This window comes from Phaseolus vulgaris, chromosome 9 (assembly GCF_000499845.2).
Source record: "Phaseolus vulgaris cultivar G19833 chromosome 9, P. vulgaris v2.0, whole genome shotgun sequence".
In the NCBI taxonomy this organism is placed as follows: Eukaryota; Viridiplantae; Streptophyta; class Magnoliopsida; order Fabales; family Fabaceae; genus Phaseolus; species Phaseolus vulgaris.
In genome coordinates, this window is record NC_023751.2 from 25,206,036 (window position 1) to 25,218,315 (window position 12,280).

Sequence of the window (12,280 nt, forward strand, 5' to 3'; positions counted from 1 at the left end):
GTTTAGAGGCAATTAACCGGGATAGAAAGCTTTTCTTGGTTTCCCTGTATTTTCTTATTTGGGGTGAAGCTGCAAACGTTCGTTTTCTTCCTGAGTGTATTTGCTATATATTCCACCACGTAAGTCTCTAATTGTACTCTTTATATATTCCACTAAGTATTTATGCTAATTGGTAGAATAAATGAGAAAGAAGCTCCACTGTCCTATAGTTTTCCTATGTTGAACAATATTTTTTTTTTCATTAAATTAGTAATACTTTCTCATGAGTTTTAAGGATATTCCTATTGTTCCCTCTTTTTTGTTTAATTATCTCTAGAATGTGGTTTTAAGCCTAACTCTATTGGGCTTGGTGTGTGGATAATATGGTAGGTGTTGGAGATCTCACACCAACTGGGGATATGATTAAATTATGGTATATAAGTGGATACAAATTTCGTAGGAGAAAAAGAAAGTCTACTTTCTATGAGTAGGTGGCCCTAGTTTAATGGATCTAAGGTGGATTTTGATACTGTTTTACAATGTGAACTCTTCAAAATTGATTAATATGGTCAGAGTTGTCTTTCACTTATTCGGGACTTGAATTTTTTTCCTTTATTCGGGAGTTAAACAAGTATAAACACATTTTTGTTATTTTATATTTAGCAATTAGTGTTAAACTTAGAAAAATATAAACCACTGATTGGTAAGTTTATTTGTACCATCTTGAAAGAGAAGGGTTTTTAGGTTTTTACTGAAGTTATACCCATTTTCATAGAATTAAATGTTTTATGTAGACGAAGTTTAATGATAGACATTTCAAATCACTTTTAATGCTAAATATATTAGCCATGTTGTGTTATATAGATGGCCAAAGAGTTGGATGCTGTTTTGGATCATGGAGAAGCTAGACCTGCACACAGCTGCCTAACTGAAGATGGTTCTACAAAATTCCTTGAGAAAATAATTTGTCCTATCTATGACACCCTATCTAAAGTGAGTTGCTTTATTCACTTTCTGACTATAAGGCAATTTTATGTTTCAAATCTTACTATGTGCAATTGTTCAAAATTATACCATATTTATTTGTTAAATTGGTAGCAAATTGCCATTGGGCTGTTGAAAAAACCATCCATGCCGGTATTTACTTTTTGGCCATTCAAAGTAATGTCTGGTAAAATGTCTCACGTCAAGGAATTTTGTTCTAATTGAGGAAGTATTGGAATGTTTGATAAATGGATATAATTGCTGCTAAAATAATAGGTTTAGTAGTCTTGTTATTGTTTGTTTGATCAATTTTGCTTCAAATAGTTGTTTTGTACTAGTACTTGACCCATATTAGTAGTTTAAGTTAGTGTTAGTGCATTGTGTTATAACCCTTTGTATTTTATATCTAGTAAAATTGACTTAAGTTTTAGGCAATAATAACTTCAATAAGTATAATTAATAATTAACGAATCTATAAAATATTAATCTATAGATATGTAGATGAAGATAAGTTGAGTTTAAGAGATATGTATTTACCTATTGAATAAGACAAAATTGAAGGGGTACAAGATTATGTTAGGGTTCTTAGCTTGTTAACCATTGTGGCTATTTCATAATAAGTCGAGGTCATAGAAGGAAAGCTAGTAAAAGAAATTAATATTCTCCTTATTAAAGAATTTGACAATATAGTCAATGATAGGATAAACTAGGTTTATTGAAAAGACACTTAGTTACTCATTCGTGAAACGTGTAATTTTCAAAACTTGTATAGTACAAAATCTGTATTATACACTTAGTTTTGACTTCCTAAATTCAATGTTGACTAAATGCATTTTAAATTTGATGCATGAAATATAGAGTTATTCTAACAGTCCCTCCTCTTAGGCTAGAACATTCATATGTGCCACGCTTACAATTAGATCCAACCTAGGTTCCTTTTAAGGATTTAGTGAAATATATTAGTTGAAAGGAATAGAAAGAAATAGATGGAATGTATTTCTGATGTCTATTACAAATGTGATTACAGTCTCTATTTATAGACTGTTTTACAATCTAATTAAGGAAGGAAATAATAGGTAATAAAAGACAATTATAATGGTTGTCTAAAGCTGTACAAATCAAATAAAATCAAATCACTAACAAATCTATCCTAATAAATATAAAATGGAATCTGCACTTAATTAGAGCATAATTCTCCTGATTATGCAACAATATTATTTAGTAATAATGCTTGAGTGTATTAAGCTTCTTTGCAAATTTTTATATGTAGGTGTCTCTTTATCATAGTAGTAAGTATTGTGTGACATATGATATGAACCATATAATATGATACATATTGATGAAACACTTGTTTTTGCTTTTGATCGCTCTTGTATTGTGCTAATCACTCTCGGAATCACATGAATCGTGATTCTTGTTTGAATCTCGCTGTAGAATATGGTGATATTGCATTCAGGTTTTACCTCACATGACTCAGTTTGATAAAAACCCTAAATTTGCTTTCCTTTTTGGCATGAACTAAGCAAAAAGAGATGTGTAATGGTTCGTCCATGCTTTTCCTGTAAGTCCACATGCAACATGCTACTAAAACGGAGGTCAAGCAACTGATGAATTTGGTATTGAGTGATGGCAAATTGTGGAGATCAATCACATATTGCCTAAAATATGTTTTTCCACTTGTAATGTTTTGTTGCTTCTATCCAACTATGCCATGTATGTATGAAGCAATCAATAGAGCTTAGCAGCTGAATGCTATAAATTTCCAAAAGGAAGAAAGAAGGTATAAAGAAGTGTGGAAAATTTGACGCTAGGTAGAATTTACAACTACGTAAACCTCTCCATGCAAAACCTTTTATCTCATTCCTAGGTAAGCTAATTACATCGTAATTGTCCTACTAAGTAGCACTGTCTTCTTTGTTTTGTTTTGATCCATTCATTTTGTATCGTGTTAGGTAGTAGTATGACAATAATTTCAATCTGTATAGTGAGGTGTTGGTTTTTAAGAAACATTTCAAAGAATTGTTTTGGATGGAAGAACAAGAGTTGCAATTGATCAACAACATGAAAATTTCATGGGAGCTAAGGGGCTTTTTGTAAAGGACATAACAATGAACACAAGTAAAAAAGGAAAGCAGCAAGTCTAGGTATGACACAAGAGCCCTAAATCTGGACACTAAACGAGACGATCCATGTGTCGGTTGGTTTGGGATTTTCTTTGAAACTCGTTCACTCGGCCCGTAACTCGCGAGTATGTACCAATTCTACCGAGTTTGACTGAATCTGCTAAAAACTGAGTCTACACACGAGTTAACTCATGACCAATTAGTAGACTATTGAACTTGGATGGCTTTATGGTTAGCCCAAGAGTTTGTTAACCATGTTTATGAAGTTCCCAATTCACAATTCAACTAACATGGTCTATATATACATGGAGATAGGGAGTGAGAGAGGAGAAAGACGCATGATGTTATAGCAGAATTCTTTGCTATTTGATAACACTCTTCTTTTAGTTAATATTATTTTTCATAAAGATTGTTTATTATTTTTTCTCATTTCCTTAGTAGTAAATTCAATATCTATATGTTATATGTATATTATACATGATTCGTTTGTCTTATATACATTTATTATTGCTTTTTGTTTCTTTTTATGTATCCATCACTTCGCACCAACTCCCTGTAAAATCTTATGCAGGAAGCTGATAGAAACAACAATGGCAAAGCTGCACATTCAGCATGGAGGAATTATGATGACTTCAATGAATACTTTTGGTTAGGAGCTTTGATACCACATAATATTTTTCCTTTCAGGTGGACTTATTCTAATTTGCAATAATATGTAGGTCGCCTGCTTGTTTTGAATTAAATTGGCCAATGAGAGAGAATTCTCCGTTCTTGCTGAAACCTACACCTTCAAAAAGGTCAAAAAGGGTTAGTTTTGATGCTTTCTTTAGGAATTTTATAAGTTTTTTTCAACTGTTATTTTTATTGATTTTTCTTCGTAAATATGATGTTAATATTATTTCTTTTCTGGTATGCTCAATGTGTCATTTGCAGACTGGTAAAAGCAGTTTTGTGGAGCATAGGACATTTCTTCACTTGTATCGAAGTTTTCATCGTCTTTGGATCTTCTTGGCATTAATGTTTCAGGTTCCGATTTTGTCATCCATAGTTATTACTCTGAAGTCTGAATTCTGATTATGGATTCAGGAACACCAACACCTTTTTGGATGTGTCTTTATGTCTAAATCTTTTTGGATGTGTCTTTATGTCTAAATCTTTTTGGACGTGTCTCCATGTCTAAATCTTTTCGGATGTGTCTCCATGTCTAAATCTTTTTGGATGTGTCTCCATGTCTAAATCTTTTTGGATGTGTTTTAACACTTTTGGGATGAAATACTTGTTGGATACAGTTATGGCACATGTCCACCACTTCGCAACCATGTTGCAATTAATTTTTTTTTTTGACTTAGACACTTCTTTGTCACATTTTGGACATCTCATGACCCGGCTTGAACAGACTTAATTGACTGAGTCAACAGCTATTCTTGACTAAGGGCTGCTATCGTAAAGAAATTAAATAAAAAAATGATAGAATCAACTTGTATTGTGACTTTTGCATGACACAACATTATTTTTGAGGTTCGTTTGCTATTGGTCTAAAATAAAAGATGGTAGTGCCATCACAATGCTAATTGTTGTGCCAAAGATTTGACACCATTTTTAGCAACAATCAGCATCCCAAATCCATAAAAGAAAGGGAAAACAATACAAAGAGTGGGGGAACTTGGCCAAACTCCACTAAGAAAACCTATAACGTGGAAAATTGAAGCTGCTAGAGACCAGGAAATAAATAAGAGAATTATAGAGTAGTGCAGAAGGAATGGATCCTGCTCCAGAAATATCTCCTACTGAAAGGCTGCAGCACCCATTATACAATGTACAGTATCAGATAATAATTCACTCTCTTCCAATCATTCCCTATATATCTCCCACTCTCCGTTCACCCGAAAAATCATTCTGTTATATTTGTTGCTCCCTCACCATCACTCTTCTTACCTCTTCCTCCTGACATACATCCTTCAAACCTTGGGCGTGCCATCTTTGTCATGGCCCACATTCCCATTTCTATGTTCCAATGCCATAATTTGCATGTTTGTCTGCACAAGAATGGAATTTCTGCAATGCCAAATAAAAGCAATGATACTGTAAATTGCTGCTTGGAAGACTGTTTTAGCTGGAACACTCCAGCCTTTATTTAGCAAACAAAACAGGTTTACTTGGGTCATGTGTAATTCCTGTTCCATGCAGGCTTTGACAATCATTGCTTTCAATCATGGACATATCAATTTGGATACTTTTAAATCAATTCTTAGCATTGGGCCATCATTTGTAATCATGAATTTTGCCAAAAGTAAGTAAGACGTTTCTGTTTCTAAATTTATTACTTTTTCAAATGGCAAGTGTTTCTAAAAATATTATTATATTATGATGAATAGGTTTTTTAGATGTGTTACTTACATTTGGGGCATACACAACTGCAAGGGGGATGGCTGTTTCAAGACTAGTCATAAGATTTTTTTGGGGCGGCTTGACTTCTGTGGCTGTAACATATCTTTACCTGTGAGTTTAGAATTCTCCCTTTACTATTTTGTCATTTAATTAACAGTGTTATCTTGTGGCAACGAATGGGTTGAGAGGCAGTGATTGCATGAATGTATTGATGCTGATATTTAAAGAATCACTATACTTTTTTATACTTTTTGTAGTGTCAAACTACAACCAAAATATAATTTAAATGCAAACTAAGCAGAATACTTCAGTTGTTAAGACTAAAAACTGATTAACATGCTGGAGTTTGCTAAAGAATACTCAGCACAATTGACATATGTATACACACACATAACACAATTTGAGTGTACCAAGCTTGGAACAAATAATCTAATGCTTGGTCCTCTCAATGGCTTTGTCAAGATGTCTTCTAGTAGGTCGTTTGAGCTGATGGATTCAATCATGAAAATACTGGATTAGTACTACCTGAGATACTGGATTAGAGGATATGAATGGCAATTTGCTGGTCATTATATAATATGTTGAATTTCACGAAACTTCAATTCTTTAAGAAGTTGTTTAATCTAAACAAGTTCACCTGAGGAGGCCATGGCTTAATATTTTGCTTTAGTACTGCACAATATTTTATTTTTTGTTTTTCATAGAAACATTTCTTCCAAGGATATATCCTATAGTAGAATGCCTACCAACAAGAGATCTTCTCAATATGCATCACACTACCCTTTAATTTGGGTATTTCCTTTATCAATGAACAACAATGCATGACCAAAGCCTTCTTCTTGGTGCATCAAAGAATGCTAATAACTAGATTCCAATGATCAATATGCGGAGCTTGCATAAACTGACTAACTATTCCCGATTGACAACGAAATGTTAGACCTAGTAATAGTGTGATAAATAAGTTTCCTAACCAATCTTTTATATCTCTCTGGATCTGAGTAAGGCTCACCCAGGTGTAGGAGAGACACAAGGGAAGGGATACATTTCTGTAGTAGACGAGCTGTGATCTTGTGTTCTTGGTGGAGTAATGTACCTCTTTGCTTCAGTTTTAGACAGAGAGAATGTGGTATGATGCATTTGTTGTGGCTGCAAGAGGCCCATGTTGTAATAGGGCCTGTCCTGGTCGTGACTATGCAAGGCTGTGGTTGTGGTGGAGTTGGAGATAGGAAGAGGGAGAATAGAGAAGAGTGACCAAGCAGAGGTGTAGTTCTGATGCACGAGCATGGTGGCATGAGCAAGGACTGGGAGGGCAAGAGAGTGTCTAAGCAATGAACAAAGAAAAAAATAATTGTGGTGGTTAAAACCACCATAAAGTCTACATTTACCAAATTGTGAATATAATTTTTGGGGGTCCTTATACTGATAACTGTATTTTAAATTGTCAAATCATATCTGTTTATTGGACCTAATTATAAAGGTTTATTGGATACATTTTATAAAATAGTCCAAAAAGTTGGCATTTTGAGATGAGCGACTGAAGACAAACTTTGCATTGTTTTAGAGTGGTAGAGATGTTTAACCTTTAATTCTTTATTCATGGAAAGAATACTTCAAAAATGTAATTTAATCCAAATTGGAAATGTGAGTAGCATAATAATGTAGCGTGTAAGTGCTCATCCAATTGATTGCAACTATAATGGCCAAGCTAGACACACATTGGGAGTATTACAGAACAAAGGGAACTTCAGGTTTTGGACTGCAGGTAATGCATGGCAGATGCATTCAGGGCTTAGATTGGGGTATTGTTCTTCATTGCTAGGGTTTTTTAAGTTTTATATCTTTATAGTAGATTGAAATATCACTTTAGATAATTACATATTGACTTCAAAACATTTTAAGTGATGGTAAACTAGTTCACCGAAAATGCATGAACCACATCACCCTGATGTGGCTGCCTTACCAAATTCACGCTCAGACCATCTGGAGCATTGAGGCTGTTTTGTGTCCTGCCTCAGTGCCTAGGTGTGTATATCAGCCGCTGTTAACGAACCTGGTAATTTGAAGTACATCTCAAACTGTGTTAATTTTCTTCGTAATTTTTCTTAATTGCAGGAAGGTTTTGCAGGAGAGGAATAGTCGTAACTCTGATAATTCATTCTATTTCCGGATATACCTTCTTGTTCTTGGTGTTTATGCCGCCATACGACTATTCTTTGCACTGTTGCTAAAATTTCCAGCATGTCACACCCTTTCAGAAATGTCAGATCAGTCGTTCTTTCAGTTTTTTAAGTGGATTTATCAAGTAAGTTATTTTGCTATTTAATTTTGACCTGTTTATTTCAAGTTATTTATGTGTTATGTTATGACTTGGTATTGACACCTTTTTGATGACATAATCCAGGAACGGTATTATGTTGGACGTGGTCTTTATGAGGGAATAAGTGATTACTGTAGGTGTGTTTTCTTGCTGAAAAAGAGATCTTGTTGTGATAAAGAATTACTAATACAATACGAGACACCTATTTAATTGTTTGTTGCTGGGTTTGCAACTTCAATTATGCATGTTCACCATTAGCAGAGTGTTGATGACTTATATTGGTTGTCATTAACATTTTTTTAACATTTCTTAATGCTTGTATTATTGAATATAGTTTTACTCTTTGTAGCTTTTTTGCTTTATGTACATCAGTAGTTCAGTTAGCCATTCCTTTCAGGCATTGTTTGCCACTAGTTGAGTTAGGTTTATTTAGATCTTCACTGCTCTGTCTCTTTACCTATAAATGCCGTGTAGAAGCTACTTGTACAAGCTGAGATCATTTTACAGAATACAAAGTTTTTATTCAGAAATTCTCTCGCAATTCTGATAAGTGTATCATCTTTTATGTTGTCAAAAGTGCTGCTTTGTGATATTGATATTTCAACAAGTCTGTTTTTATGTTCCGCAGGTATGTGGGCTTTTGGTTGGTGGTACTTGCCTGCAAATTCACTTTTGCTTACTTTCTCCAGGTAAGTCATACGTTTCTACTGTTATAATTCAAATTTATTTCCTTCCTACGAATGTACACATGAAAAGTAGTGGACAACTTTAATAATCTTTCCAGTAAGTAAATATTCTATTTAATCACTATATAGGGCAAAAGTACATTTTTTATTTATGAAGATATTGATGTAATTTTGGTAATAAAATAACATTATCAGGAGGAGAGAAAACTGGAAAGGAAATTAGTTCATTTATTTTCTTTTTACTTCACATGATTTTGACTTTCATTTATATTATTAAAATAAATTCAAAAACTTAAAATAAATAAATAAATTACAAAGTACAACTGACAAGAAGGTTAAACCTCTTCTAAAAATAACTTAGTGAAGTGTGTTATTGTGAGTGTAACCATACAAGTTGAGCAGTTGAAATGATAATAAAGTGTTTTTTTTTTCATTTAATTTATTTAAGTGTATAAAATTGATTTTTTTATTATGTATTGTACTGCTTTATTTTATTTTTAAAGTTAAATTTAATATTTTCTATAAATAAACATTTATTTTTCTGAATTTTAATTTTCTGAATTTTAATTTTCTGTAATACATTTTTCATTTAGTGGGGGTATGCTTTTAATTTTTTTATAAATAAAGGAAATGTAATCTTCTACTTTTATTATTTTTCTAAAATGATTTGGACTCTATTTTAAAAAGAGCCTCTGAGATGAGGATATAATTGAAAAATTGAATAAAAGGGAATAGTGTAACTAGGCATTTTGGAGAGCAATGGCCCCATCTGATGTTTCTAGTGAAATGCCCATTTTTTATTTGAGAAAGGGTCAATCTCATTAATATACGTATGCAAATAAAATGTCATTTCTATAGTAAATAGTGTGTGTAAAAGAAAAAATGTCATTACTAATTCTCGTGTATTTCTAATTCCTAATATTACAGATTAGACCTCTTGTTGAACCTACCAATATTATTGTTGATCTTCAATCTTTGACTTACTCATGGCATGATTTGATCTCAAAGAGTAAGTATATGCTGTTATTATTTGATTTTTGGTTTAGTTGTCAATTTTTAAGGCATTGGTGTTTTCTGTACAGCATGTTTTTTTCTTAAATTAAAGATCATATGTTAGACATCACTATGAACCTTGACATCCTAGTGTGTTAAATATTTTGAAATTTATTTTTAGTCGTAATAAACCTGTACATTTTGGTTTGATTCTTTTAGATTATAGATTATTTAGAAGGTTGGTGGGACTGGAATCTTTTTAGGTGTTAAGGTGATAGAGCAATTTTCTGCTATTATAGATGATAACATAGCTGGAATATGAAGATAGTTTTTGTATGTATGGTCCTCTTCTCTCTAAAAGAAGACATCCTTCGTAATGTATGTTGAAGGTGTTTTCTTGCTATTAAGTATTCTTTCATAGTGTCTTTGATGTTAATTTTATCTCGGTTAATTTATTTGCTTGTATTTTAAGTACTGTAAAATTAAGAAATATGTTTGTCACTGATTTGTGACTGCAAAATTTACAGACAATTACAATGCCTTCACGATTCTTAGCTTGTGGGCTCCTGTTGTGGCTGTGAGTATTCTTCAATTTTTTTTCATTTGCATCAATTTGAGCAAACTGTTACTTGATGATGCTATAATTGATTTTCAGATTGTTTATGTTTGTATAAGAAACAAATGTGTCCATTTTTTTGTTCTAATCAAGGTAGTCAAAATCAAGATCTTACTCAAGATCGGGTAGAGAAATATGAATCGTAAATCGGGAGATCGTAATATGGATCGGAAGATCCTACAAATTTTTATATACACATAAAATCATTATATCTAGTTCAAAAATTCACAAATGAACCTCATAATATATAAAAGAGTACATAGCTAGTTTTAAACACTACATCCTAACTGAGTCATATGGTTTGAAAAAAAGTCATATGACTTAAAAAAAGTGAGTCATATTGTTTCAAAAAAATAATAAGTGAGCCATTTAGTTTCAAAAAAATAAACGAGTCATGGTTTAATAAAAAAGTGCTAATGCGTCTTTCCCAAAGAGTCATACTGCCTCCATCCAAACCCAATTAGGCAATTTAATTTTTAGCATTTGACCTATTTCTAATTGGGCCATGCGTTGCCTCCATCGTAGCAACATGAAAGTGATAGAAGAGCGACACTGTGATGCGCTACGGCGCAATACCATCAAAAGCGTCACTCGTCAGACTACTTTCACGAAGCGTGCAAGGACCGCCACTGTGAGGAATGCTGGTGAGCTAAGTCGAGAGAGGTGCCACCGCGAGAAACCGAGACATAAGTCATAAACACGTACGATGCAAATCGCGATGTTGACTACCTTGGTCCTAATTATAATAAGAATGTCTTTGAGATGTAGTAGTTGTTAATTGTCTTTTATACCTATAGTTTATTGTGAACTCCATAAATGAGGCGTATACTCATTCTATATACACGTAGATGTATTTATTAGCTTATAAACAACATAAATCACATTCAATGGTCTAAAGAAAATAATCTCTTTAATTATGTTCAGTGTTATCAAATTTTACCTCTACTTAAATCATTTAATTGATCATGTACCTTTGTAATAAAATTTACATTTCTGACATTATGAATTAAAATGAATTAATTTACTATGTTTATAGAATGAGTTAGTTATTTGTTTCTTTTATAAAGTTCCGGAGGGAGTAGAATTTTAAGAGTACTTACAAATAAAAGCTAGAAAGGGGTTGACACCATTTGTATTCAGTTCAAAGTAAATATATTAATACGTATGTATCAGAGGAGAGGGGAGAAACATTTGGAAAGCTGTTAGGAACCAAGAATTGAAAAAGAAAAGAAATGAAGGAAGGATTTTTGTTGAATAGGATGAAAAGAACAGGAAATAAGACAAATCTCTCCTCCTTGGGTGTCCCCTTCACAAAGGATTTCTCCTTTCTCAATAAAAACAAATCTGCATTTCACATATACTTCTTCCCCATTTTATATCTGACTAAGCTCTCTAACGAACTCACCAACTCATTAATACTCTAACTATATCAATAAACTTCTCCTTATTTCTTAACAGATGTTGACCAAGACAATAGTGTGCTATAAATTCATTTTAGATTTTCTTATGAAGCCCTTGTTATATGGATTCTTATAGTTTGGTGTCCTTTTATCTCACAATGACATGTTGGAAATTGGAATATTTGAGAAGAGAATAGTTTCTTGAATGTTTATTTTTCCAAGTAGCCTATATACCTGGTGCCATGTTGTCTTAATTATCTCCTCACAAGATCATGATCTTAGGATGTAACAGCTGCAGTTTTCCTGTAATTGTTTAGTTTCTGTTTTCATGAATACTTGGCTATGCTTTACTTTGCTAATGCATTCTCATTCTGCAGATTTATCTCATGGATATTCTCATTTTTTACACTGTCATGTCAGCAATTGTTGGTGGTGTGATTGGTGCACGGGCTCGGCTAGGCGAGGTATTTGCATTCCAAATTGGCATCATTTTGACGATTTAGCTTGTTTCTTTCCATTCTTTCAATTTGTGGTTAAGTCTAATAAAAGGTGTTTGGAACAAGAATAAAAAGAATTTGTAGGTTATGCAACAAGAATCTCTTATTGTATAAATACTAACCTTGTACACTTAAATCTTTTGATGTATTGAAATCTGAATTCTTCGTACAAAATCTCTTAAACTAGAGTGTCGTTTTCAATGATGATGATCAAGAAAGGGATGAAATGATTTTATCCTCTTTTCACTTTTTGGATTTTCAATAGATGAATTGGATTCTTTTTTGTTATATTTGATT

The 12,280-nt window shown here is 32.7% G+C and overlaps 1 protein-coding gene across 1 annotated transcript in view; it reads left to right on the forward strand.

The window, feature by feature from the left end:
• LOC137820105 (callose synthase 10) overlaps positions 1-12,280 on the forward strand; it is a 59,450-nt gene that overhangs the window by 13,612 nt on the left and 33,558 nt on the right. The window contains exons 9-21 of the mRNA XM_068623927.1: positions 2-119; positions 844-972; positions 3,658-3,734; positions 3,806-3,893; positions 4,020-4,112; positions 5,274-5,376; positions 5,462-5,585; positions 7,587-7,776; positions 7,876-7,928; positions 8,420-8,480; positions 9,405-9,486; positions 9,998-10,047; positions 11,864-11,950. Of these exons, the coding sequence (XP_068480028.1) occupies positions 2-119; positions 844-972; positions 3,658-3,734; positions 3,806-3,893; positions 4,020-4,112; positions 5,274-5,376; positions 5,462-5,585; positions 7,587-7,776; positions 7,876-7,928; positions 8,420-8,480; positions 9,405-9,486; positions 9,998-10,047; positions 11,864-11,950 (1,255 nt within the window). The remainder of the gene's footprint in view (position 1; positions 120-843; positions 973-3,657; positions 3,735-3,805; positions 3,894-4,019; positions 4,113-5,273; positions 5,377-5,461; positions 5,586-7,586; positions 7,777-7,875; positions 7,929-8,419; positions 8,481-9,404; positions 9,487-9,997; positions 10,048-11,863; positions 11,951-12,280) is intronic.